General features: G+C 36.4%; 1 protein-coding gene across 1 annotated transcript in view; it reads left to right on the forward strand.

Annotated features, from left to right (window-relative positions):
• The window catches only part of LOC107044475 (protein Skeletor, isoforms B/C), a 61008-nt gene extending 39875 nt beyond the window's left edge, over positions 1–21133 (forward strand). Inside the window, exons 4-6 of the mRNA XM_015266367.1 lie at positions 20062–20300; positions 20380–20548; positions 20870–21133. Of these exons, the coding sequence (XP_015121853.1) occupies positions 20062–20300; positions 20380–20548; positions 20870–21133 (672 nt within the window). The remainder of the gene's footprint in view (positions 1–20061; positions 20301–20379; positions 20549–20869) is intronic.
• The last annotated feature ends 6333 nt before the right edge of the window (positions 21134–27466 follow it).

The following is a 27466-nucleotide window of genomic DNA, read 5'->3' on the forward strand; positions in this document are numbered from 1 at the left end:
AAAAACATGATGTTTGACAAACTGGAGCAGAGTTTTCGGACCCTTTGATGTCCGATCGCACCGCAAAGATTAACTGTTATCCAGGATATTTTTCAGCTATTTTTTTTCCCCACGAACAAAAAATGTTGCTATTTTGTTAATAATTTTCCATGAGTCACATGATTCTTTTTCAACCAATCACGTAAGATTTTACAGAGTGTACAAGCATAGGCACACTCACATATGTATCTATATAAACAAATTTCACCTTGATTTTCCGCTAGTTCTTTAGTGTCTTTATCATGAACACCATGGATCCTAACGTGTGTAAAAGATGATTGAGGTGATTGAAGGATGCGTATGTAATAGTGAAAGCGAATAGGAGACCCAGGAAAATTCAACAATGGCTTAATCACATCAGAGGACATTCGAAAGAAATTAATGCATTATTGAAGAGAAGTGCGAGTCATAGTGAGAAAAGACGTTTAACTCACATGTTAGGACGACTGAAAGCGTTCTACGCAAGATTCAGAAACTTGGAAGTGATAGGAGGAGACTTAAGGGGTAATTTAACTGATAGAGTCCGATGGGAGGACTTACAAAGTGTTTTTGAGGGTCGTATGAGAACAGGAGTGATTATTAACGTGAAAAATCCAGACATACCCAAATTTTTAGATGATGCTAGACGAATGCTCTGTGTACGTTTGAAAAATGCATTGAAACAAGAAGGAAGTTTGAAAGTGAATGTAGTGTTAACGTGTAAATATGAAATTAATAGAGATGAACATCTCATTGAAGAAGAAAAATATTTCAGTACCAAGAATGAAATAATTCTTGATTCAACTGATATTAGGCAGTGGTTTGATGAACACATAAGAGAAAAACTTCTAGTGAAAGCGGATGAGTTCCAGGAAAGAGACTCTGGCTGGAGATTAGTTAGCGTAATTAATTTAGAAGTGAACATAAATAAATATAATCCATTGCGCGGAGGATCCAGCTTCGTGGAACTACCTGAATGAATTAAAAAGAAACATGCTGTCGTGAACGTTCAAAATAAAGACGTTGCCTACTGCTTTTTATGGTCCATTATGGCCGCTCGCTGTAACGTTCGAGATAAGCAATGAACAAACTCATACCCCTCTTTCAGCACTGTTATGAAAAGCTTTGGTAACTTCAATTACCCCATGGCATTGAAAGACATTCCGAAGTTTGAGAAAATGAATGAATTGTCGATTAATGTATATGGAATTGATAGTGGCGAAGAATCAGAAAAAAAATGGATTGTACTACTTTACTTGAGCAGAAATCGTCCAACCGCACTGCAAGAGGAAGAAAGAACAATTCACCTTCTCATGATTGAAAACGACGACATCCTCGATGGTGAACAGGAAAGAATTCATCACTATACATGGATCTCGAATTTATCTCGTTTAATTGGTACACAAATTTCAAAAGTTGAACATAACACACTCATATATGACAGGTGTTTGTATCACTTTTTCAAGAAAGAGGCCTACACTAATCTTAGGCTCGATTGTGCATCAATCAATAAGTGTCGAATGATTTTTCCCCATAGTGCTGAAAATTTTTTGAAATTTCAAAATTTCAAAAACCAACTGAATGTTCCCTATGTTGTGTATGCTGATACCGAGTGTCTATTGAAAAAAGTGTACTGTGACAATGATCAAAACACTAAAATACACCAAAATCATGTGCCGTTCAGTGTTGCATTTTATGTGAAATGTAGTTATGATGACTCAAAATCGGAACTTTTTATTTATCGTGGGAAAGACTGCATACAGTGGTTCATTGAGCAGTTATGTCTTTTAGCGATAAAAGTCGATTCTGAATTACAGTGAAATGAGCCGATGAACTTGACTTTTCAAATGGAGCGAGCATTTAATGCAGCTAAAAATTGTTATGTTTGTGGCAGAGCATTCACTGAAAAAGCAGTGAAGCATCGTGATCATTGCCAGTTCACAGGCAAATATCGTGGTGCTGCTCATCCCGGCTGTAATCTGAATTACACGGAATCGTGTGTAATCCCAGTAGTTTTTCACAATTTGTCAGGTTATGACTCACATTGTTTTATTAAATCTCTTGCGAAACAATTCCAAGGCGCAGTGACATTACTCCCAATTACTAAAGAGAAATACGTTTCCTTCACGAAATCGGTCAAATCGACAAGAGTCCACTTGAGATTCACTGACTCATTCCATTTTATGGCAAGCAGTATTGATAAACTTTTAGTCCATACGCCAGGGCCATGTCTGTGTCCATTGACATTTTTTGTTTTCCCCATTGCGTTTTATGGTTGGACTTTATGTTTTCGAGGTCGCTGATCACGAATATGATAACTGTTTTTGCGAAATCACGGCCCGTCTATTTGTTCATGACAATTTAATTGTTTAAAACGCTCTGTCGCAAAAACGGTTTGAGATAGAAAAAAATGTTTCAAACAAAGAATGTTCCTCACATTAAAAGAAACATTTTTTGTCATATGACTTGGTTCCCTAACTCTTATCGTTGAAGAGTTATTGTGCGTGGGAGTAACTCAGACGGTACGCGACCACTTTGGCGCAACGGAAGCGCGCTTCAGGGCGGATTATAGCGAATCCGTCAAAGATAGGGCAAAATAGTTCAGATCAAAAAAATTTTTTATTAAAAAATGCATCAATTAAGTTATGAGACTTTTCACTCTATCTTCAGTAGTTAATGAGATATTCGCGTTCATGTGCACGGTGACGGGTCAAATGAGCCGTCCGTCTCACATTTAACCCTAATTATCTCATTAACCATTGGTGACAGAGACAAATGTTTCATTACCAAATAGATGCATCATAAAATAACAAACATCTTTTGTTCGAAACATTTTTCTCTATCTTCATTTTCTGGGGAGGAAAATCATTTTAGAACTGACAATTTTTTTTTTCATTACGAACCACTTTTAATGGAAACAACAGGAATTGTTGAATATGAGAACTCTATATGGATTTCTGCACTTTTTCTGATATTGACAGGTGCAAAAAGAACAACAGGACACTTTATGTAAAAAGCACATGCAAGTTGCTTTGACACAACTTGTGCATGTGCAATTGGGTACTAGCTGATGTGCAGGTGATGATCAAGTCGTCTTCAACGAAGGCATATCCAAATCTCTCTTCATCCAATACCATGCGACTGAATTCATTGAAAAGGTCCAGAATCAAAACATATGTATAAGGCTTTTGTTTGCCAATTCGAAGAAGACGGTGTCCACACTCGTCGTCGACCGGGCGCTCGAGAGTGCATGTGGAACTCAAGTAAACGGACTGCGTAGTCGGTGTCTGACTCTCGCTTAAAATATCTCTGAAGCTAATGAAGATAGAGAAAAATATTTCGAACAAAAGATGTTTGTTATTTTGTGATGCATCTATTTGGTAATGAAACATTTGTCTTCGTCACCAATGGTTAATGAGATAATTAGGGTTGAATGTGAAACGGACGACTCATTTGACCCGCCACCGTGCACATGAACGCGAATATCTCATTAACTACTGGAGATAGAGTGAAGAGTCTCATAACTTAATTGATGCATTTTTTAATAACAAATTTTCTTGATTTGAACTATTTTGCCCTATCTTTGACCCATTCGCTATAATCCGCCCTGAAGCGCGCTTCCGTTGCGCCAAAGTGGTCGCGCACCGCCTGAGTTACTCACACGCACAATAACTCTTCAACGATAAGAGTTAGGGAACCAAGTCATATAACAAAAAATGTTCCTTTTGATGTGAGGAACATTCTTTGTTTGAAACATTTTTTTCTATCTCAAACCGTTTTTGCGACAGAGCGTTTTAAACAATTAAATTGTTATAAACAAATAAAACGACAAAGCGTTTTAAACAATTAAATTGTTATAAATAAAAACGGTTATCATATTCATGATCAGANTCTTCAACGATAAGAGTTAGGGAACCAAGTCATATAACAAAAAATGTTCCTTTTGATGTGAGGAACATTCTTTGTTTGAAACATTTTTTTCTATCTCAAACCGTTTTTGCGACAGAGCGTTTTAAACAATTAAATTGTTATAAACAAATAAAACGACAAAGCGTTTTAAACAATTAAATTGTTATAAACAAAAACGGTTATCATATTCATGATCAGAGACCCCGAAAACATAAAGTCCAACCATAAAACGCAATGGGGAAAACAAAAAATGTCAATGGACACAGAAATGGACCTGGCGTATGGACTATTTCGTAATATTTAGAGGAAAAAAAGAGAATCGCTGCCAGTCATTAGCCCCAGAAACGACAATTCTAACTCGTTAAACACAAAGGAGTTTTCCCATACGAATACTTAGATTCATGGGGGAAATTAAGTGAACGCCAATTACATCGGAAAGAAGACTTTTATTCTCGATTGAATGATGAGAAGGTATCAGATAAAGATTACAATCATGCATGTGATTCATGGAAAAATTTCAACATCAAGACACTCGGTGAATACGCGTATTTATATCTGAAAACTAACGTCTTGTTGCTGGCCGATATTTTCGAGAATTTTCGATGGAGTTGTTTCGCCTCATACAACTTGGATCCCCTTCATTGTTATACTGCGCCAGGGCTGGCGTTTGATGCAATGTTAAAAATCACTGGAGTTCAATTGGAATTATTCTAAGCCCCTGAGATGCTCCTTTTCATTGAGTAAGGCATTAGAGGGGGACTGTCGCAGTGTTCAAACCGATATAGAAGGGCAAATAACCACTACATGGGAGCTGATGAGTACAACCCTGAAGAAGAAAAATCGCATTTGATGTATCTGGATGTAAACAACTTATATGGAGCAGCAATGAGTCATCATTTGCTGAATGGGAACTTCTGTTGGCTGGAAGATTGGTCATCCCTCAACGTCCTGAAGATTCCAGATGACTCAGAGTCTGGATACATCCTGGAGATTGACCTGGAGTACCCACAGGAATTTCATGAAAAGTATAAAGATATACCGTTGTGCCCAGAGCATATAATCCCCCCAAACGGTCAATCAAAGTTACCAAAATTATTGACGACGTTAAACTCAAAAAAAATTACGTCATTCATTATACGAATTCAAAATAATATTGTAGTTTGGGCTTGAAAATTACTAGAATTCATAGAATCTTGAAGTTCTCTCAGAGCTTATGGTTAAAAAAATATATTGATTTAAATACCAATTACCGGAAAAATTCCCAGAATAACTTTGAACAAATTTTTGTATAAATTAATGAATAATGCGGTTTTTGGAAAAAACAATGGAGAACGTCAGAAGACATCTGGATGTAAAACTAGTTTCAAATTGGGAGGGACGATGGGGTGCTGAGAGGTGGATATCGAAACCCAACTTTCATAGCAGTATTATCTTTGATAAGGATTTGGTAATAATTCAAATGAGTCGTACAAAAATTAAATTTAATAAGCCAATATACGTAGGTTTTAGTATTCTAGACATTTCTAAAACGTACATTTACGATTTTCACTATAATTATGTAAAAATACTTCTAAGGATAGAGCAAAACTATTGTACACAGACACTGATAGTCTTATTTATGATTTTAAAGTGGAGGATGTTTATGAAATTATGAAAAGTGATATCGACAAATTCGACACTTCAGATTATCCAATAAATACCACTTGTGCAATAAACACTTCTAATGGTTGGATCGATGAAGAAAATCTTGATGGGAGGAATTCCAATATGAACCATCAGGCTAATCGTAATTTTACCAGCGGAGTGGATTCTTTGGACAAGACAATATAATGGCCACAGTTTTATCACTACAACTACTAATAGCATCATTCTGTCACTCTATGGATTTTGTAAATATGGTTTTCCAACGTCCAATGGGTTGCATTATGAATGGACAGCTGAGTGGAAGCTAGCAACACACATTGACTAGAAAACAATAATTCCTCAAAGGCCAGTCGTCACACGAGATGAACTAGAATATATGAATCATGCATGTAAATATCATGCAGAGGCTATTACATGCGTGACAGTACTTTGTGGTGAAAATTGGTTGCGGTGGGTTCAGAAAGAAGAAAAATACATGGACCAATTACTGTTTTTCATGAATCAATCAGTGTCTGGGGAAAGTAAATGTCTACCTTCTGGATATGTTGGAATTATCACAGAAACTGTTTTCGGATCATTGAATGAAATCCAACTCAACTCTGAGGAAATATTGAATCGAACGATCGATGATTGTCACAGGCATATAGCTCAAATAGGATTACATCACCTACATGATCAGCTGGATCAATTGAGAAATAAACATGAAACCTGTGTCGAAGATTTTTTAAAGGCCGTCAAATTAATTAAAGAGCCACAAAAAGAGGGCAAATTCCCATCATTGCTTCATCATCGAATGCTCAATAGCATCCGATATTGGGCGAAACGTTTGGAAGTCGAGCTGGATATGTACATGTATTTTCTGGAAAAGATAATTGATCCCATACATTCTGCAAACGCAGAAGACATTCATTTTGAATTATCCACTTATACAAAACTGGAAAGTGTTGTCAATAATTTCATTGCAATGAGACAGGATCAGTTATTGGTTCTCCCTCTCTCGATTAAACAACCACGTTCTGATGATTTACTAGAAAAATTGAAGGTAAAGTTTGGATTTGATGATGGGAAATTAGATGTAATATTGAAAATCCCACTGTTAAACTCAAAGACATAGGAATTGTACAAAATGTATCCATATCCTACGGCTCAAGTGTTCGGCAACCGCCAAGTGTCAGCGTACATTCAACCTCGGGGCGACTACCTGCTGCTTAGCCAATATCATTCTACCTTGGCACACTCTAAAGACATTGCCGAATGCTTGACCACAGATGATTATCAGTATATTTGTCAACTAAAGTACCCATTCTATGATGCTACTTCTCAACCAATTTGTGAGGCTGCAATGTTTATGACCAGCAGACAACTTTCACCTCTTGCTAATTGTTGTATCAAACTGAGTTCTATCTTTGCGTCACATTGGAAACAAACTGAAAAGGGGTGGCTATACTCAGTGTCCGAGAGAGAGGAGGTTGATTTTTCATGTGGAGGCGAATGGAGAGATGCAATGAATATTTCAGGCACAGGTATTCTTCAAGTCAAGACAGGATGTGAGGCGTATACATCATTCGCAACGATGATTGCCATTTGTAGATATATCAGCAAAATATATCACTATTAGAAATCTCAATATTACAAAGATGGTGCAAAAATACGCTGAATTTCTCCCACAGTATTATGTACAACTAGATAAGTTCTTATATGAGTGTAAAAAAGATGAGCAATCATCCGTTACTATATTATTTTTAGCAACAGCACTGGGAATATTCGTTATTTGGCTTGCTGCACTATTATTTTTTCTAGTAACAAAAGAAGATGGAACCGCTAGTGTAATCGTTGGGTGGTTAAGGAGACACATGTATGAGGAATTTTTATTGAATAAAGAAATTTTTTTTTCGAAAAAAATTTTTTTTTTACTTTTCTCACCCTTTTTCTTTTATAAGTTATTTATAATATTATTGTTTTTAAATCCGTAAGGCAAAGTATCTGTTGTGTTTGGCAGAAAAATGCGCTTATCATCATGCCAACTTAGAGCTAGTTTTGTTTGATTAATTGTGAACACATCATTTATGATGGATCTGATCATATTTTGCGACATCCAAACATTTTTATGCTGGTCCAAGCAGGCATTATAGTCGTCAAATGTGATACCCTTCAACGTTGATTTTTTCACTCCTTTGGCCCGCGATGTTTCCCCATCTTCACCGGACATTTTGAAGCTGTATATTTTCGAGCGAAAACCCACGATCTCAGTCACGATTTTACCATGATTCTCATCTTTTGTTAAACCTAATTTCTTCTTATTCTTTAGAGATATATTTTATACATTATTTATTGGATAATCTGAAGTGTCGAATTTGTCGGTATCACTTTTCCTAATTTTATAAATATCCTCCACTTTAAAATCATAAATAAGACTATCAGTGTCTGTGTACAATAGTTTTACTCTATCCTTAAAAGTATTTTTTACATAATTATAGTGAAAATCGTAAATGTACGTTTTAGAAATGTCTAGAATACTGATACCTACGTATATTGGCTTATTAAATTTAATTTTAGTACGACTCATTTGAATTATTACCAAATCCTTATCAAAGATAATACTGCTATGAAAGTTGGGTTTCGATATCCAACTCTCAGCACCCCATCCTCCCTCCCAATTTGAAACTAGTTTTACATCCAGATGTTTTCTAACGTTCTCCATTGTTTTTTTCCAAAAACCACATTATTCATTAATTTATAAAAAAAAAATTTTTAAGTTATTCTGAGAATTTTTCCGGTAATTGGTATTCAAATCAATATATTTTTTTTAACCATAAGTTCTGAAAGAACTTCAAGATTCTATGAATTCTAGTAATTTTCAATCCCAAACTACAATATTATTTTAAATTCGTATAATGAATGACGTAATGTTTTTGTGGAGTTTAACGTCGTCAATAATTTTGGTAACTTTGATTGACCGTTTGGGGGGATTATATACTCTGGGCACAATGGTAAATCTTAATACTTTTCATGGAATTCCTGTGGGTACTCCAGGTCAACCTCCAGGATGTATCCAGTCTCTGAGTCATCTGGAATCTTCAGGACGTTGAGGGATGACCAATCTTCCAGCCAACAGAAGTTCCTATTCAGCAAATGATGACTCATTGCTGCTTCATATAAGTTGTTTACATCCAGATACATCAAATGCGATTTTTCTTCTTCAGGGTTGTACTCATCAGCTCCCATGTAGTGGTTATTTGCCCTTCCATATCGGTTTGAACACTGCGACAGTCCCCCTCTAATGCCTTTCTCAATGAAAAGGAGCATCTCAGGGTCTTAGAATAATTCTAATTGAACTCCAGTGATTTTTAACACTGCATCAAACGCCAGCCCTGGCGCAGTATAATAATGAAGGGGATCCAAGTTGTATGAGGCGAAACAACTCCATCGAAAATTCTCGAAAATGTCGGCCAGCAACAAGACGTTAGTTTTCAGATATAAATCCGCGTATTCACCGAGTGTCTTGACGTCGAAATTTTTTCATGCATCACATGCATGATTGTAATCTTTATCTGATACCTTCTCATCATTCAATCGAGAATAAACNGGATCCAAGTTGTATGAGGCGAAACAACTCCATCGAAAATTCTCGAAAATGTCGGCCANCTATCGGTTAAATTACCCCTTAAGTCTCCTCCTATCACTTCCAGGTTTCTGAACCTTGCATAGAACGCTTTCAGTCGTTCTAACATGTGAGTTAAACGTCTCTTCTCACTATGACTCGCACTTCTCTTCAATAATGCATTAATTTCTTTCGAATGTCCTCTGATGTGATTAAGCCATTGTTGAATTTTCCTGGGTCTCCTATTCGTTTTCACTATTACATACGCATCCTCCAATCATCTCAATCATCTTTTACATGCGTTAGGAGCCATGGTGTTCATCNTCTGGGGGTAATGACTGGCTGTGATTCTCTTTTTTTCATCCTCTAAATATTACGAAAGTTTATCAATACTACTTGCCATAAAATGGAATGAGTCAGTGAATCTCAAGTGGACTCTTGTCGAACGACCGATTTCGTGAAGGAAACGTATTTCTCTTTAGTAATGGGGAGTAATGTCACTGCGCCTCGGAATTGTGNTTATATAGATACATATGTGAGTGTGCCTATGCTTGTACACTCTGTAAAATCTTATGTGATTGGTTGAAAAAGAATCATGTGACTCATGGAAAATTATTAACAAAATAGCAACATTTTTTGTTCGTGGGGAAAAAAAATAGCTGAAAAATGTCCTGGATAACATTTAATCTTTGCGGTGTGATAGAACATCAAAGGGTCCAAAAACTCTGCTCCAGTTTGTTNACGACCGATTTCGTGAAGGAAACGTATTTCTCTTTAGTAATGGGGAGTAATGTCACTGCGCCTCGGAATTGTGTCGCAAGAGATTTAATAAAACAATGTGAGTCATAACCTGACAAATTGTGAAAAGCTACANCAGCAGATGAAGTTTTCTCGGAAACTCCTCCTATTACAACGTGTACAATTTGTCGAGGACTATGCCAAATTGGTGGGGGTACCTAAGTTTTTGGATGACTGATCCTCTACCTTTGCATATATATATACTCCCTCCCCTTCTGAACCCTTCTTTTTATAATAAATATTTATATATTGATATCGTTATCAACAACAATTTCACACGGAGGGGGGCGGCAAACGAGAAACTACCGAAAAACTCAAGTTCAGACATGTCTGGAAAATGTCAAGTCNTGAAGTGGCAATGATCACAATGCTTCACTGCTTTTTCGGTGAATGCTCTGCCACAAACATAACACTTTTTTGTTGCATTAAATGCTCGCTCCATTTGAAAAGTCATGTTCATCGGCTCATTTCGCTGTAATTCAGAATCGACTTTTATCACTAAAAGNTTTTTATAATAAATATTTATATATTGATATCGTTATCAACAACAATTTCACACGGAGGGGGGCGGCAAACGAGAAACTACCGAAAAACTCAAGTTCAGACATGTCTGGAAAATGTCAAGTCGAGCCAGGTGTCAATGTTTGAAGAAGAGGAGCCCCTTCTATGATTTCTACATCAAACTAAAGCAGCGAAGTAGTTAACACTTTCACCCCTCGCAGTNGATTTTGAGTCATCATAACTACATTTCACATAAAATGCAACATTGAACGGCACATGATTTTGGTGTATTTTAGTGTTTTGATCATTGTCATAGTACACTTTCTTCAATAGACACTCAGTATCAGCATACACAACATAGGGAACATTCAGTCTGTTTTTGAAATTTTGAAATTTCAAAATTTTTTCAGCACTATGGGGAAAAATCATTCGACACTTATTGATTGATACATAATCGAGCCTACGATTAGTGTAGGCCTCTTGCTTGAAAAAATGACACAAACACCTGTCACATATGAGTGTGTCNTGATTAATTAATCGATCCTCGAATTTAGCCGTGATTTGCGGAATTAATCTACGAATCAAACCGCGATCTGTGAGTTAATTAACCCCTTCACTCACCCCCTCGTGGGGTGGATTGACTAGGTCATCGAGAAGGTCCTTTGTAACGCAAAACCGCGAATTAAATTGATTAACCAGCGAATTACATAACCCTTTCATCACTTCGAGGGAAAAAAGCCCGAATTAATTAATCAAACCGTGAATCAAACCGCGAATTAAACCGAGAATTCATTAACCCTTCCATCACGTCGNGAATTGTTTTTCCTTCCTCATGCAGTGCGGTTGGAGGATTTCAGCTCAAGTAAAGTGGCACAATCCATTTTTTTTCTGATTCTTCACCACTATCAATTCCATATACGNGGAAAAAATCGTGAATTAATTAATCAAACCGCGAATTAAACCGCGACCCCCCGAATTAATTAACACTTTCATCACTTCGAGGGAAAAAATCGCGAATTAATTGATCAAACCGCGAATTAAACCGTGAATTAAACCGCGAACCCCGAACTAATTAACCCTTCCATCGCTTCGATGGGAAAAATCGCTAATTAATTAATCAAACCGCGATCTAAACCGCGACCCCGCGAATCAAACCGCGAATTAAACTGCGACCCCGCGAATTAATCAAGCACCCACCCACACACCCACTTCCATCTGACCCCCCTACTGGGCCCCAATGACCAGTCGATGCCAAAAACGTTGCGCCAGAACCCGCATTACATAACTACTCACCCCCACTCGGAACCTTTGATTTCATTGCACTCCCATTTTTTGCATCCATTGTCCAATGTTTGTGTACAGAAATCCCAAGGTCATTTCCCAAAGAAATGCGGACAACGTTTGATTTCTCGGAGTTCGAAACCCGATCGGCACCCATTTGGTTTCGAACCCGAATCATCGGATTAAAAATCGCTCGCCCTACCGACCGAGCTATCGTTGGCTTTCAATTTTTATTCAGTAGTAATACCCCAAGTGCTTCAAAATTATCGGGTATTTCCCGATAACTTCGTTGTAAACAAACAAAAGTGTCAAGTTTGGCAGGTTTAAAAATCCCAAGCGCTTGCGCGTGGGATTTTCCTGCAAAACTTGACACGATCGTTTGTTTGCAGGGAAGTTTGAGGGAAATAGCAGATAATTTTTAAGCACTAGGGGTATTTGTCGGATTATTTTTCACGTACAGATTTTGGTCAGGAGTGTCGTTTACGCAACCTCAAAATGACATCCGAGAACAATTGAAGAGTTAGTACGAAATATCCGGAAAAATATATGTGAGTACGAAATAACCGAAAAAATATATATGTTAGTGTGAAATATCCGAAATAAAACTTCCTCCAGCCTGTCATTTGTCATCAAATGCTGCATTCTGATCTGCCCTGACTGTCCAAAATCCGTAAGTGGAAAAATAATCATCATGATGAGTGAAAAATCATGTGAATTCGAGCAATTAACGCTATTGCGAAAGATATTGGGCATGTCTGCCAGGTACAAGAGTGAAGTTATGGGGGTAAAACTTTGAAACAATGTTAGACTCATATCGTAGTTGACTTTAAACATGCCAAGGTCCTATTCCGAAACACAAAAAAATTCAGGGTAGCTGAATTGACATGGAATGTCCCATGTATGATCGGAAAATCGAATTTTCCATCGAATTTTTTTATTTTTTTCATCTCCATATGGCTATCCCATTTTGAAATACCCCGGGAAAGTTGAGTAATATCATCATCCATGAAAGAAAAAAAAATTATTCGATTTTCGAATGGCCCCTGCGAAACAGAGGGATTAAAATAAGGAAAAACTTGCAAAATGGCTTAGTATTCATCCTCGTGGTACTGTTGTATTTTTATTCTTAAAGTATATAAAAAAAACAAAAAAATTCTTTCTTTATTTATTAAACTCGGCCAATTTGTTCGCAAGATATGGTTTTTCAAGAATTTGAGCTTTTCTTATTTGTCCTGGCCAACCAATTAATGTTAAAGGAGCGAAAATTTAGAGAAAGTATGTACTCATGTTGTACTTGACTGGGAGCATGCTAATTCAGGATTCTGAGAAACAAAAAAATCCAGGGTGGCTGAGTTGACATGGAATGTCCCATATGTAAAAAACGGTTTTCCTTACCTGAATTTAGTCTTGATGATGAACATCAATCACGTCACTGAATAAATAATCACTAACTTAAAAACACTAGTATTAATTTAAGCGCTGGTTCGTAAAGATAAACAATTCAAATTTAATAGTATTTTTCTAATTTCAAGTTAAAGGGAAACTTCGTTAGTTTCCTCGACGCTGGTCAACTAGAAAATGAACGAAAGACTGAAAATTTTCCTCTCCAAAGAGAGGATAACAGTAATGGTGGAGAAAGGACAAAGAAATTTTGTTTGGTCAACATGTGTTTAGAGTGAGAAACTCTATAAAAAAAAATGGGAGCCAGGGGGCTGGGAGTTTACAGGCCCGGTCCGGGAGCACTTAAGAATATGCGTCGAGGACATTGCCCTTTCCTAGGATTATATTTTTATTTTCCCACATCTAAATAACGACGAGTTGAATAATTTTTTAGTGGTTTACTTGTTGAATATGAGGATTTTTGAGAAACAAAAAAAATTCTCTGGATAAAATGTAAATTCTTTGTCCTTCCAATACTGATTGTCAATACACACCGCTTGATCCAATAATTGATCAAAATATAATAATTTTCTGTAAAAAATTATAAGAATGAAATGAAATCGATAATGATCCCTTTTGAGATAATAACCGAGATAACAATTTTGATATATATCGATGAAATTCGATGAACATGGAATGCGTATAAAAATTCCAACACGGAATAATTGATTGAATATATATATGTATGTATATATATATAACTAACTCTTAAATGTCTATAAAAAAATTCTAAGAGAATTAGAATTTAGAGAGAAAAAATTTCCGCTTCACCCAGCCGGGAATCGAACCCGGGTCTCCCAGATACGCGCCGGGCACTCTTACCGACTAAGCTACCGGGAACCACAGAAATTCACAAACCTGGTTATATCATATATATATATATATATATATATAACCAGGTTTGTGAATTTCTGTGGTTCCCGGTAGCTTAGTCGGTAAGAGTGCCCGGCGCGTATCTGGGAGACCCGGGTTCGATTCCCGGCTGGGTGAAGCGGAAATTTTTTCTCTCTAAATTCTAATTCTCTTAGAATTTTTTTATAGACATTTAAGATTTAATCCTTTCATATATATATATGATAGTGTAGCGTGAAGTGTTCTCACCTGCGTTGCCAAGCAAACTGTCCTGGACTCCATTTCCTTGTGGAGACCTCAAGCCCAAAGTTAGTCATTTGTTTAGACTAAAGAACTCGGCCTGCGTCGCCAGGGTATTACTGATTTCAATACTGTCAATATATTATACTGCCAGTGGAATCATGGCATAAGACCTTCTTTGTTACAATTCCGATAAACGAGCCTCTGTATGGCGATAGGTAAATTTCCCCGAAAATATATTGGGGGAAATTTTGTCTGACCTGACAGATTCACCCGTAATGTACCTTCGCACTTAGAGGTGCAATAAACTGAATACGGAGTTTATGCTTTGCCATATCAATCCGTAGGCCAGCAGAGGCCCACCTAGGTAAAATAAATCAAAGGGTCGGATGCGGCGAAGGAGGAATATCCCCGCATGTTCTGCAAGAAAAAATCACGCTTTTGGTATAAATTTTTCCTCCTCCCCTTATTTAACTTAATCAGTAGACATACTCTGATACAAAGAGGCGATGAAATTTGGATATACAGATTGAATAAAATGCCCTCGCATATTCTATAAAAAATATTTGACCATTTTCATGAATTTAAAGAGTTAATCCTTTCACTCTTAAAACTTGATTGTCCAATCGATAAAGTGTAATGAGCATTATAAAAAAAATGCATTTCCCCATTTTTTGGTGGTGTGATACACTGCATCATAGAACTTGAATACATTTTTTGAATTTTGAGTACTATATTGTACTACTTCTAAACACTCTTCCAATGTTGTTGAACTGTATTTTGATTATGTAATGCAAGTATCGATGCACAATTTCCATTGACGAATTTTATATTTGTCATACATTTGATTGTAACTTTTCATCATATTAGTGCTGTAAAAATTCCACTCATACCTGAAAATTCCAGTACCCGGATTGGAAAATTTCAACATATAAAGAGGTCCACAAATTTGATATTTTGTTATACATTCAGTTGTATTTTTACAACACATTTGTGCTGTAAAAAGTCAAATAATAACTGAGAATTCCACCACATGTGTTGGAAAAATTCAACGCATAGCGAAGTTCAATGCGCGTGTTGCAATTTTACAGTACGAGAACAATCGCGCGCTTGAGCGCACGTGTTAGAGACAAATCGTGACAAGAAGACCGAAAGCCGACCGAAGTCGAACACATGCGGGTGGATCCGAATGTTCGACCAATGAAATTCGAGGAATGAACGTTACGTTACAGCTTACTGCATATGTTCGTTTTAGAATAGGAATAGGACCGTAGTGCATCTATGTTATACCGTAAGGTAAATTCAGAAATCCGTATTGGAAAATTGCTTGAAAACTAACATCACATTGAGTACGTTACCAAGTTTTTAATTTTTTAATACTGACCTATCGAAAAAGTGTTGTAAATTTATAATTATTTTGAACAGTGTAGGCAAAAGCTCATGGTCGTAGCTTTAGTAGTTTGGGCTGTGTGTTGAAACCTAAGTCCCGTAGAAACGAGCTTTTGCTTTATATAGAAGATTTCAAGAGAATCAGTTTCGTAGAACAATCAAACTGTGCGGACTCATTTTCTATCAAATGTATATAGGCCATTCCACCAAATATCACAGACAATTCCGGCCTCAAAATTTTCATCAATTGTTTGTTGTTAACTTTGAATACTTATGTTTAAAAAACTAAATTGTTCAACGAGCAATGATCCGATTTGTCAATTAATGATGCTGCGCGTGGATGAACGACATCAGATTAAAATCCTTCAATCTAATATAAGAAGTTCAAAAACGCTTAACAAACAAAATTCAATACGTAGTTTTTTACCGGAAATTTTCTGAATTTCAAAAAAAAGATGCTCATATTTCTCTTTCACCTCATTAGAGTGAATGATAGTGAAAATTCAAAAATAAAACGTTAATTGTTGATTTGAATGTTTCCCATTTTTTCATATAACCTGATCAATCTTTCGAAAAATTCGGAAAATTTACCATCGAATTCATATTTCCAAATTGTTTGCTCGTTCGCGACAGCACCAAAAAGAAATTCAAAAACAAGAAATGCACATACCGAATATTGATTTCCCATGGTTTATGAGGTTAATAACATATAAGAAAGCGAGTTGTGTCAATAAAAATAACTATATAATGAATAAAAATGGTAAATACATTATCAAACCATGAAAAATCGATTGTCCAATTATTCATTCTTTGTTTTTCATTTTCATTCCCTTTCTACGGATACGAGCTAAGAATTTTGAAATATGATTTTGATCGGAAATTGTCTGAATTTACCGTAAAATTAATCAGATCAAGAAAATAAAGTCGGAAATAGCACAAAATCTATTGTGACGAGGTATATTCATTTAGTTTTTATTATTTTTATACATATTTTTCCCCAACACACACTGCCCCCTAAAACATAAATTCTCGCCACCGTTGGTTATCTCTTCCCTCGCTTTTCCCCTCATCGCCCCTCTACCGCCGCCCCTTGACATCACGAAGACATCAGCCGAAGGAAGACATCAGTTCCGGCCCCACCCGATCAATTGGAGAAGCCATCGCCCCCTGAAAATTCCCCATACTGAACCCCCGAATATTCAACACCTGCAATAATCCCTTGTGAGACATCCCTGGATTGTGGTCATCGTCACCACACACCCGTGCTGATACGCCCCGATTGCTCCCGAATTAAAAACCGAAGGACATCGACACCTGACGAACCCCCACGAATCGCGAAGGAAAAGAAAAGACCGTCACTCGTAAGCCAGCTGCCCCGAGTGTTACCACGTGTAAATAGTTAAAAACAAGAGAGCCCATTATTTGCGGAAGTCGCCCCGGATTATCAGAAAGAGGATTTTTGGAGACCCTGAGCTCATCCCAATCTACATTGGTGCCCAGGAATCGAGGAGTAGGAAGGAAGGCCCTTACCTGGAGAAGTTCTGTGCTTTTTGGGAGGATAAACGCACGTGCTAAGTGCACCCGAGAGTCGACGTGAGTACAAGTTGTCCCCCTCATTTCCCCCTCGCCTTAAACAGTATTTCTTTCCCCCCCCCCCCCAACGGTGCGTCACACTTGGTTATTTTTCTCCCCGTTAATTGAATCATCATACGTTGTCATCTTCCCCTCGATACACCTAGAATCTCCCCCGTTGTTACCCAATTTCTATTAGAATCTCCCCTTATTACGTGAACAAAAGTTGCCTGGCCTTACCCATGACCCTAGATCGAAGTAAAAGGCATTTCAAGCGTCACACGACGATCTACAATGTAAATTAATGGAAATATAAATATTCAGTTAATTTTATCCCACATTTGTCCTTCTTATTTAGTTGCCCTAATCCCCTTTTAGGAAATTATAATAATTAAATAGTAAAAGGTCACCCTATGTTCTAATATTTTTAAGGTATTTTCGAATTCATTGAATTAGATCGAAGCATTTCGAGTCTGAAACGTTCACTCAAGTGGGGTCCCTGTAATATAATAGAGCCGTTGATTCTCGGCTATAGTATTCGAAAGATCCCGAAAAAAGTATCGAAAAATTTGAGGCTAAATTTTCCTACTGTATTTCTTGGGAATTTTGAGGAGAAGACCTCCATGTTATCCCATTTTTTGTTTAATTCAAGCTGTATTTCATGGAAAGTGAGAGCATAAAAGCAGTTGAAGGATATATCTTTTTGCTTAATAAATAAATAAATACATTGTTCTTCATCATTTTCGGGCGTATTTTTTTCTGGATATAAACGGTATAATAAACGTCTTTCAAAAAGCCTATAAATAACGTATAAAATGAACGTTTAATGAGCCCCAGATTTGCATGTAAACAATTCGTTCAACATTGAACGTGTATCCCACGTCCGAGAACACAGAAAATAAAAGTGGATTAGCTTTAGAAAAAAGTTTCTAAATTTTAGATACCGTGGTTTCTAATTTTCAGTTTTCCAAAATCTAGGAACTGTTTTTTAAGTTTTAGACAAAAATTGTTCAAAATCAATGATCAAAATTGGGATTAACTTTAAACCAAAGTATACTCAATTTTAGAAAAAATATTTCCTAAAATCTAGAAAATTTTTTCAATTTTTGAGGGGGAATTTTGCAAAGAGGGGGGTTTTGTAAAGAGAGGGGTTTTGTAAATAGGGTCATTTTGAGAAAGGGTGGGTTATCGTTGGGGAGGGTTATTTTACAAGGGGTTTATTTGGGGCGGGGGCGAGGGGTTGTACATCAAAAATTCAGTACAGGCCTCCCTAAGAGAGATAGCGAATTTTTATTGAAAAATTCGGGGAAGGGAGGGTGTCATACATCGAGAATTCAGTAGAATCTTCCTCTCTTAGTTTCGGAGATATCTTTGAAAAACTCACCAACGACTAAGTATATCAAGAATTTATTACAACTTCCCTCCCCACTTTGCCCAACTTTTACACGAGCCCCCCTGCCATAAATGAAATCATCTATATGAACCTCTACTCCCAATTGATTAAGCCCCCTCCCCCTTAAGAAATTGCCATGTACGACCCCCCCCCCTCCGTACATGTGAAACTCCCGATATTTGGGCACCCCTACCTATGTATATTTTTTCACAATTTTTTAGTTCAATCTGGAAGTGTTCTAAAATTAAGAAAGATTAAATATTGATTTTAGAGGTGACAGTAGTGGTCACGCGGGTACACGGAGAGAAAAATACACCATAATTCCGTGAGAGTCCCTCCAAAAATTAGTGTGCTACTCACTAATGCTGGGACATAACAGGGGGTCACCAGAAAATTCGTATGTGGCACCCTAAGTTTTACGGGCATCGTGCGAAGTAGTGGCGCAAGTCCCTATAAAAATTGGAGTGCCACATTCGAATTTTTCGATGACCCCCTGTTATGTCCCAGCATTGATGAGTACCACACTAATTTTTGAAACATTTTTTTCTCAGTGTAGCGTACGGCTCCGGCGGTCATCCAAGCTGAGCAGCGTTTAGTCTGCCTAGTACTTGGATGGGTGTCCGCTTAGCCGTACCTGTCCGCATGTGACTACTGGCGCTAGGCACGAATGTAGAGACATACTGTGCCCATCAAGTCAGTGTGACCGATGGTCACAATAGAATCCCTGCAATATCGGCCGGCTACACGACTGAGGTTTTGTATGGTTTCCCTGGCAGTCCTTGTCCGAATGGGTGCAGTTGGGGAAAAGTAAATCGGCCATGGTAGCGCAGATAAAAAGGGGATGGGAAGAAAATGTAAAGACCCGAGAGGGTATACATATGGATGAATACAAAACAAAAAAGTATTGATTTTAGAAAATATTAATTCTTAAAAACAATCCCCAAATTGGTTAGTTTTTATGATGCCATCGATGCCATCAAGGATAACGCTTAGGAACAGGAGTTTCTAAAATCTAGAAACTAGTTTCTAAAGCTAATCCACTTTTTTCTCCGTGTACCTCCAACCTTAGACAAGTATCAAACGTCGACAGTACTACGAATAAAACGCGGGTGGCCGATCCATTTATAAAACGTGTACATATGACTTCAAGTATACATGTTTTAGTTGGATATTTCGACGAATTTTGCATGAATCAATACGACGTATTATATATTAGTTTTCTACCATAGCTTCCGATTAAATTTCGGCGTCTTTCTTACCACACAATGTTTATTGGGTCATGATGTATGCGTATGAAAATACTATTAAAAAAATTCTCACTCATCCATCGACATTTTTTTCATTTTGTCTCCATTTTACTCCGGTTTTCCTTATGTGTATTCGTACAACTGTGCTTTCTAAATATTTTCTTCTTTATAAATAGAATACATTTGGAGATGTTAATATTCCCGACGAGTTCGATCCGCCGTCTCCCCAAAGAATCTCCCAACTATCAAAAAGATCTCATGAAGTTACTTCAGAGGCCATAGTAATCCTCGATGCAAAAACCATCAGCATCTCAGCATTTTATTACGATGGCTTAGGCAATGACACTTATTTCTGGGTTGGCGCTGGCCCCCAACCTTCTACTACTGGATCCAAAGTACCTGATGAACACGGATAGTAAGTCTAAATAATAAAAATTATTATTTGCAAATTCTCTTTTCACTTTAAATTTTTTTTCAATTTCCGATCTGATCAGTTTGGATCCTCTAAGACACTACAAAGGTGAGGACATTGTGATTCAGCTTCCAGGTGACATGACAATCCGTAACATTAATTGGCTGAGTATTTTTGATGTTGCAACGAAAAGCAATTATGGATCTGTAGTTATACCGGAAGGCCTCAACGTTCCCCCGTCATTAGTCAAGGTACTGTTGAATATTTATAGTAATTATAAACCATTAATGAGGAAGTATTATGAGAATTGATTAGAGAAGAGGTCCACTCAAACAAGATACACTCAATTCAGATGAAATGTCAAAGATTTCGAATTGGAGGAAAATTGAGAATAAGGGGGGACTATTTTATGTGACTAAAAACCACACTGAACGTATGAATAAGTTCAACGAAAAAGTATCGGAAAAGTTTTCTCATTACAAAATCAATTATGAAATATTCGAATCAATTATAAAATAAACGAATGTACGAATTCTTATGTCGTGTGTACCAATGAATTAATTGATTCTTAGATTATAAAGCACGTGGAGGCGCTCCCAAACTGCGTGCAACTTCACAAAAATTATCAAGTAAGCTGGGAGATCTTCGGGCCGCAGATTACAATACAATTGAGTGGTCAAATTAAGGAGGATGGGTACATGGCATTTGGACTTTCCGGATCTGAGAAGAAGAGTCAGATGGAGGGAGCAGATGTCACAGTTGCTTACATGGATGGAGCCCGAGGCTATGCTGTTGATTACAACGTTACAGCGAAGGCACCAGTGAGTATTCAATGATTCATTACTTTCGTACGAAATTCCTGTGATTAATCTGGTATATATGCAAAAAAAATATAGAATGACCCGTCGGACGGGTCGCGCCAACAACTTCCCGATATTATTATTCCTCCCATTTTGACTAAAAGAATCCTTTTCAACTCTCAATACTCTGTTTATTTATTCATGAGAAATCCTTGTCTGAGCGATTTTCAAACTTTTCTCCAGGGAATTTTGGAAAAACCACTGGAAAAATCACTGGAGTTTCAGAAAATCCTAGATAAATCACTGGAGTGATTGACTCTAGTGATATCCTGATGTTGACAATGCCAATCACGTCATTTATACAGGAGAAATACTTATCTTAGCCATTTTCAAACATTTCTCCAGGAAAATTTGGAAGAACTACTGGAGTGAATCACTCCAAAATCTAATCAGGTCTAAGTTACATGAAGACCTTTCGATTGCGTCCTCCATCATCTTGATCGCGCGAGTCATTCGGGAGAAATCGTTAACGAAAATTCCGTGGCATACAGACCTACATACACACATACACACACACACACATACAGACGTGTTGTTTAGAAGTGTTTTAGACACCGAGAAACGTGGATAAATCACAAAAAACTAATGATTCATTTTCAGGGTGATTACAATAACTACCCGATGGATCGGGAAGTTGATAAAATAAATAAAAAATTAGAAAAAAATGGAAGAAATATCATGGTGAAAAATATATTTAAAAAATTGGAGAAAATGAAGGGCTTTTCTTCATTATAATCGTTCGTTATAAGCATCTTATGAGAATGAGAAATTTTTGGTTATTTTTTTTTATTTTGAATTTTTCGTTCTGGAATAACTCGAAAACCATCAGACCAATATCAACCAAAATCTAATCCGGTCTAACTTACATGAAGACGTATCGATTGGAGAAAAAAAAAGTTAAATCGGACCATTCGTTCGCGAGAAATCGTTGACCAAAATTTTGAACACATACGTACAAAGTAACACATACACACACACACACACCCACAGACATTTTGTTACAAACTATCAAGGAACATTAGAAACACCTTGAAACGTGGAGATATCATGGAAAATCGATTTTTCATTTTCGGGGGCATTACAATAACTTCCCTGCCCGGGAAGTTAAAAACCTATCAAATTCCCCAGAAAATTCTACCAGTTTTTCTATATTTCCTTATTTTATTGAAAAACTCTCAAGATTTTTTGCAGTTTTTCAAAATAAAAAATATTTTTATGGATTTTTTTTCTTGCCATATATACCCTATTCGAGTTCTTACATATTTCCGGTTTCATGAGCCGACCTCCTCTCCAATCGTGTCGCATTGTACCCGAGGAGCTGTACCCCACGTACAAACTCTCCTGGTGACCAAAGATCGTCTCATCTAATTTTAACAAAGGAAACCATGGAAAATCTTGGGCGACAAGGACGTCTATCGACCAAGCTTCATCAGAGAATGTTTTCCTAACACTTCTCCGATGATTCTCGCTGTCTAGATTTCCGTTCGACGGTTTCCGAAAGATTAAAAATCCCAATTCCCTTAAGCCGGACTCGAACTCGCGCCCCACAGGTCCCGTCGTCCAGCCGAGCGATTCAACTTTTTTTGTAACCATGTTTTTATTCAACAACACATCATGATATTTACAAATATTTGCCGTATTTACATAAAAAAACCGGCATATAAAAAAATTAACGGATAATATCTGATTTATAACAAACAATGGTCACTTTGTGACTCGAGTTTGAACATGGTAATGGTTTTAATTTTGATGTTTCCATAGCAATATTTTGTGATGTGTGCTCTATTCAGTAGCAACTATTATTTTTAATTATAGAAATTTTTTTTTCTTGGGCCCCCTAAAAAAAAGCCGGAATTTGTTTGTACTTGGAGTGTGAGAAAAAATACAGGCGCTTATATAATGACAAAGGTAGAAAAAACGAATTTTTGTATAATTAAAAGTTTATACAAGAAATCCCATTTTTTGATAATAATTAAATTTGTGAATTGTAATAAAGAATGAATAACTTATCGATGAAATTACAGAGATCGTTTCATCTAATTTTACTAAATCTTGCATTACTGAGTTGAATTTTTAGTCTTCTTTTTTATTAACTAATAATTCTTAAGTATAACATAGAAATTTTAAGGAGGGCGGAAATTATTCCATCTTATCCTATTTTGAGTTCTGTTGCGATTATTATTTTGTTCTTTTTACATTTGTTCTGCAGCTGTTAACAATAATAAATTTATCATTATTGTCAATCCACCAGTATTTTTTTGTGATTCTATAGAAGTCGTTAATATCAACTTCAGTTATTTCCCTGGAACAGAAAATTAACTTTTGGTATCTTGAAATATGATAAAGGATTGGCCTATTCCTTTCGTCTTGAAAAAGGTCAATCTTATCATAATATGTAAAGTATTGGGTTCCGCGAGTGACTTTATTGTTTCGTTATCAATGTTTTTTAGTTTTTCATAATAATTTCTCGCAAGTTTTAGCATGAAATTATCTATTCTTGGGATCTGCGACCGATCATATAGGTATTGATTACTAAGTTTGTGCTGGTAATTCGAACGTTCTGAACGATATAGAAATAGGAAGGTTCTGAGACATTTTCTCTCAAAGGGTCTCAAACATTCAGCTTGATGGTCGCCTAAATTACAGAGGATTTCAGCACCATAAGTCAAAAAGGGTCTGATTAGTAAAAGGTAACAAATCACTCTGGCTGTACACGTATGAAAACATCCTATAGGATTTCCTATAAGAAATCCTATGGAGAATTCGAACATTTCGTATAAGATTTTTCTGGTGGGATTTCCTATAGGATTTTCTATAGGATTTCCTGTAGAATTCATTATAGGGTTTTCTATAGAAAGTAACACACAAAATTGAGACTCGAAAGCAATCGGTCACAAGGGTCAGGATTAGGGTCATAAATCTGATGGGAAATTCTATAGGGAATCCTATAGGAAATGCTGTGGGAAATCCGACAGGAAATCTTATCAGAAAAATCCTATAGGAAATGTTCGAATTCTCCATAGGGTTTCCTATAGCATTTTTTCATACGTGTAATATTAATGTGCTTATTATGAAATAAAAATTCTAGGGATTTGTATTTATTACGCGCTTTTTCAATTTGAATGTCTGCGTGTTTCGAACAGCGAATAAAATAATCAATATTTATACGTAGATATTTAGCAACATTTTTGTGTGGAATCACTGATTCTTAATTTGTATTATTGTTTTTTATTTTTATTTCAAAATTCTTAATGCTGTTTCTTTGTTTTTATGACATATGTGCAATGGGGTATCTGAATAATATTGTTTCGCTCTAATCCGGGTTTACTTTAAGATTCCATGCCGAATACATGTTATTAACTTTATTGACGAGAGAGTTCAATGTCTTACTAATTGTGTCTCCATTTTTCCGGAAACATAAATGATTTTGTCGTCTGCATATGCAATTGAGTGCGTACCATTGTTTTTATTTAATTCAAAAGTGTGTCGATCATATGCGCTGTGAAAAGTGAGAAAAGGAATGGAGAATTTATTGTGCCTTGTTGAAAACCTTCTATGATATTAAAAGTCGAACTTAATATGTTGCTATGATTAAATGAATTTGAATTTTTTATCGTGAGTCATGTTCCAAATGGTTCCTATTAAATGAGTTGGAAATTTGTTTTTAATAGAAGGTATGTGAGACCGTTCAACCAGATAGAATCAAATGCTTTTTCTAAGTTCAAGAGTAGAGCTCCAACCATTTTATTTTGAAAAATTTCCTCTTTAACGTCAGAAATAAATTTATTCACTGCGTGTAGAGTTGAGTGATTAAATCTGAATCCATACTGGTTGTCCTGAATCACTTTTTTCTCCTTTTTGAAATGAAAAATTCAATTATTACTAATTGCTTCATACACTTTACTGAGTGATGGGGTTATGCTAATTGGGCGATAACTGGCAGGCTCATTCAAAGTTTTCCCTTTTTTATAAATCGGAATAATTAGAGCTGTTTTCCATTCTTCTGGAAAATAATAATTATTCAGAGCGTTATTAAATAGTTTCATTAAATCAATAATCATGACTTCTGGTAAGTGTTTAATTATGATTGGGGAGATTTTGTCTATTCCACTAGAGATTTTATTTGGAAGATATTTTAATATGAGTTTCACTTTAGATGGAGATGTGAAATAATTCTCAAACTCGTCATTATTTTTCGCATTAGTTGCCAGATTATTTTGACTGAAGGTTGTTACTGTTCTTCTATTCATTATATCTGAAATCATTCCAGTTTTAAAGACATTAACTTTAGTATCAATGAGTTCTTTCAGTCTAGTATTTTCATTTAAATATCGGGAAGAATTGACTCTTCGATTGTGTGCCCCCATTACATCTATTATATCTAAATCGTCAGTGATAACGAAATCATTATTATTTATTGGAATTTTGGTTATATCGCAATTAGTTTCCATCAGTAAAGTATTACGGTGTGACTAGTCGCACCAAATACGGGTGACGCACGGGTAATGTACGGTGTGATAACAGGAAAATTTTCAATAACGAATTTAATTAAATATTAAATCAGTCATCATTAATTTTCCAATTATGGGGATAAAATAATATTTAGTGTTAGTGGATCCTTATCTTTGAAGCACTAGGTGCCATCTGCACTAATTGTTCAGCCTTCTTTTTAATATTGATTATAAATATGGATAATAATAATAATGGAGTCAGGTTTTGAAATGATGAGATAAGAGATTTGAATAAACTCAATTTTGATATTTATTTCTTGAAAAGATTTTTCGCGTCACGGGATCTGAAAAACCCCATTTTAGGCTGCGCCCCATAGGCTGCGCGCCACGAAATTGGCGTTTTGCAGGTCCCACCACACGAAAATTAATATACACACCTCGCCATGGAAAACATATCACCCTCCCCCACGTGCTTCTTTCGGAACGTGATCGCCTTCGGCTCGGAAGGCAATCTTGCACGTGCGGGACGGTGATCTGTTTTCCAAGGCTCGGGCATGTAATGTACTATTCATTCAACAAGAATAGAAACCAACGGAGAGAGAGAACTCCATCGAAGTTGAAGGTTTCATTGATATTGAGTTACAGATCTTGATTAGTCTTGATCATTTTGGTAAAAGTTGAAAAGGCCTAAATAAATAAATTGTTTTAAGAATTTTGTACGAACTAATACTTGAAAATTGTCCAAAATACTTTTCCAGTTGCTTTAATAGTCTTCTGTTTTTCAGTTCATGTCACTTAATTTTATATCTAAGTTTATATTCCTTATTTCACTTCATGATTTGCATTCGAATTTTGGAATAGCTGTGTCCGTGCGCCTATTTTTTTTTCAATAATTTTCCAATAATATGTCCTTGCACTATTTTATGAGAACATAGTGAACGATACGCAGTTCACCGACCGTTTCGTCAGAGACAACCCTTTACGTAGGTATTCGTACTTGGCGAAGCTCTGGATAACTCGGGTTATCCCACGGAATGTCGGAAAGGGCTAGTAACTTATTCCGAAGTTACGATCGCGAGGGTAGAGCCCGATGAGTTTTCTCTTCTGTTGTATTGTGACGTTCGGGGGAGAATTTAGAATGAAGAACAGAATTATTTTTAATTGAAATTTAATAGTTGGTAGCTCAGGTTTTAGAGTAGACCCTATTGTTACGAGGGGGAGGGAGGACGATACTCCCACCTTGTAATTAACTTCCACTCACACACAAAGAAAAACACATTTTTAGATACAATAATAAAGAAAATATAATTTCATGAAAGAAAAATGTGGAATATTTACAAATGAAATGATGGTTGGAGGCTTTGAGACCTCATCAAAGACAAAAAGAAGAATTTTACAGGGCAAATGGATCGATAATCGTTTGAGAATCAATAATTTACATCGAATTATAAGATCTCGAAATTTTAATTGTAATTTCTAGGGGAGACCGGGGCAAAGTGGAACGGTGGGGCAAAGTGGAACGGTGGGGCAAAGTTGAACGCGGGGCAAAGTGGAATGGTAGCAAATTTTGTTTTTGAGGGGTCAAACATGCTTCAGGGTCAAATAGGGAAGTAATCGGAAGGATCAACAGTTGTTGAGGGTCAAATAAAAAAAAACACTACGACTTGTAACCATATTTCGAATAAGAAGTCTTAAATTAAGAACCTTTGGGTTCTTGATGGGGTACCAAGATGAAACATGGGAATCTCCAGTTGATAAGAATATTGGAGCGACTCTTAGTATATTATGAAGTACCTAAAATAGTATGGAAAATTCTGAGGCTCAACCCTTTTTGCTCCTTACGTAGAGGTAAAACCTC

This window comes from Diachasma alloeum, unplaced genomic scaffold, assembly GCF_001412515.2.
Source record: "Diachasma alloeum isolate Michigan unplaced genomic scaffold, Dall2.0 Dall_scaffold_00747, whole genome shotgun sequence".
Classification (NCBI taxonomy): domain Eukaryota; kingdom Metazoa; phylum Arthropoda; class Insecta; order Hymenoptera; family Braconidae; genus Diachasma; species Diachasma alloeum.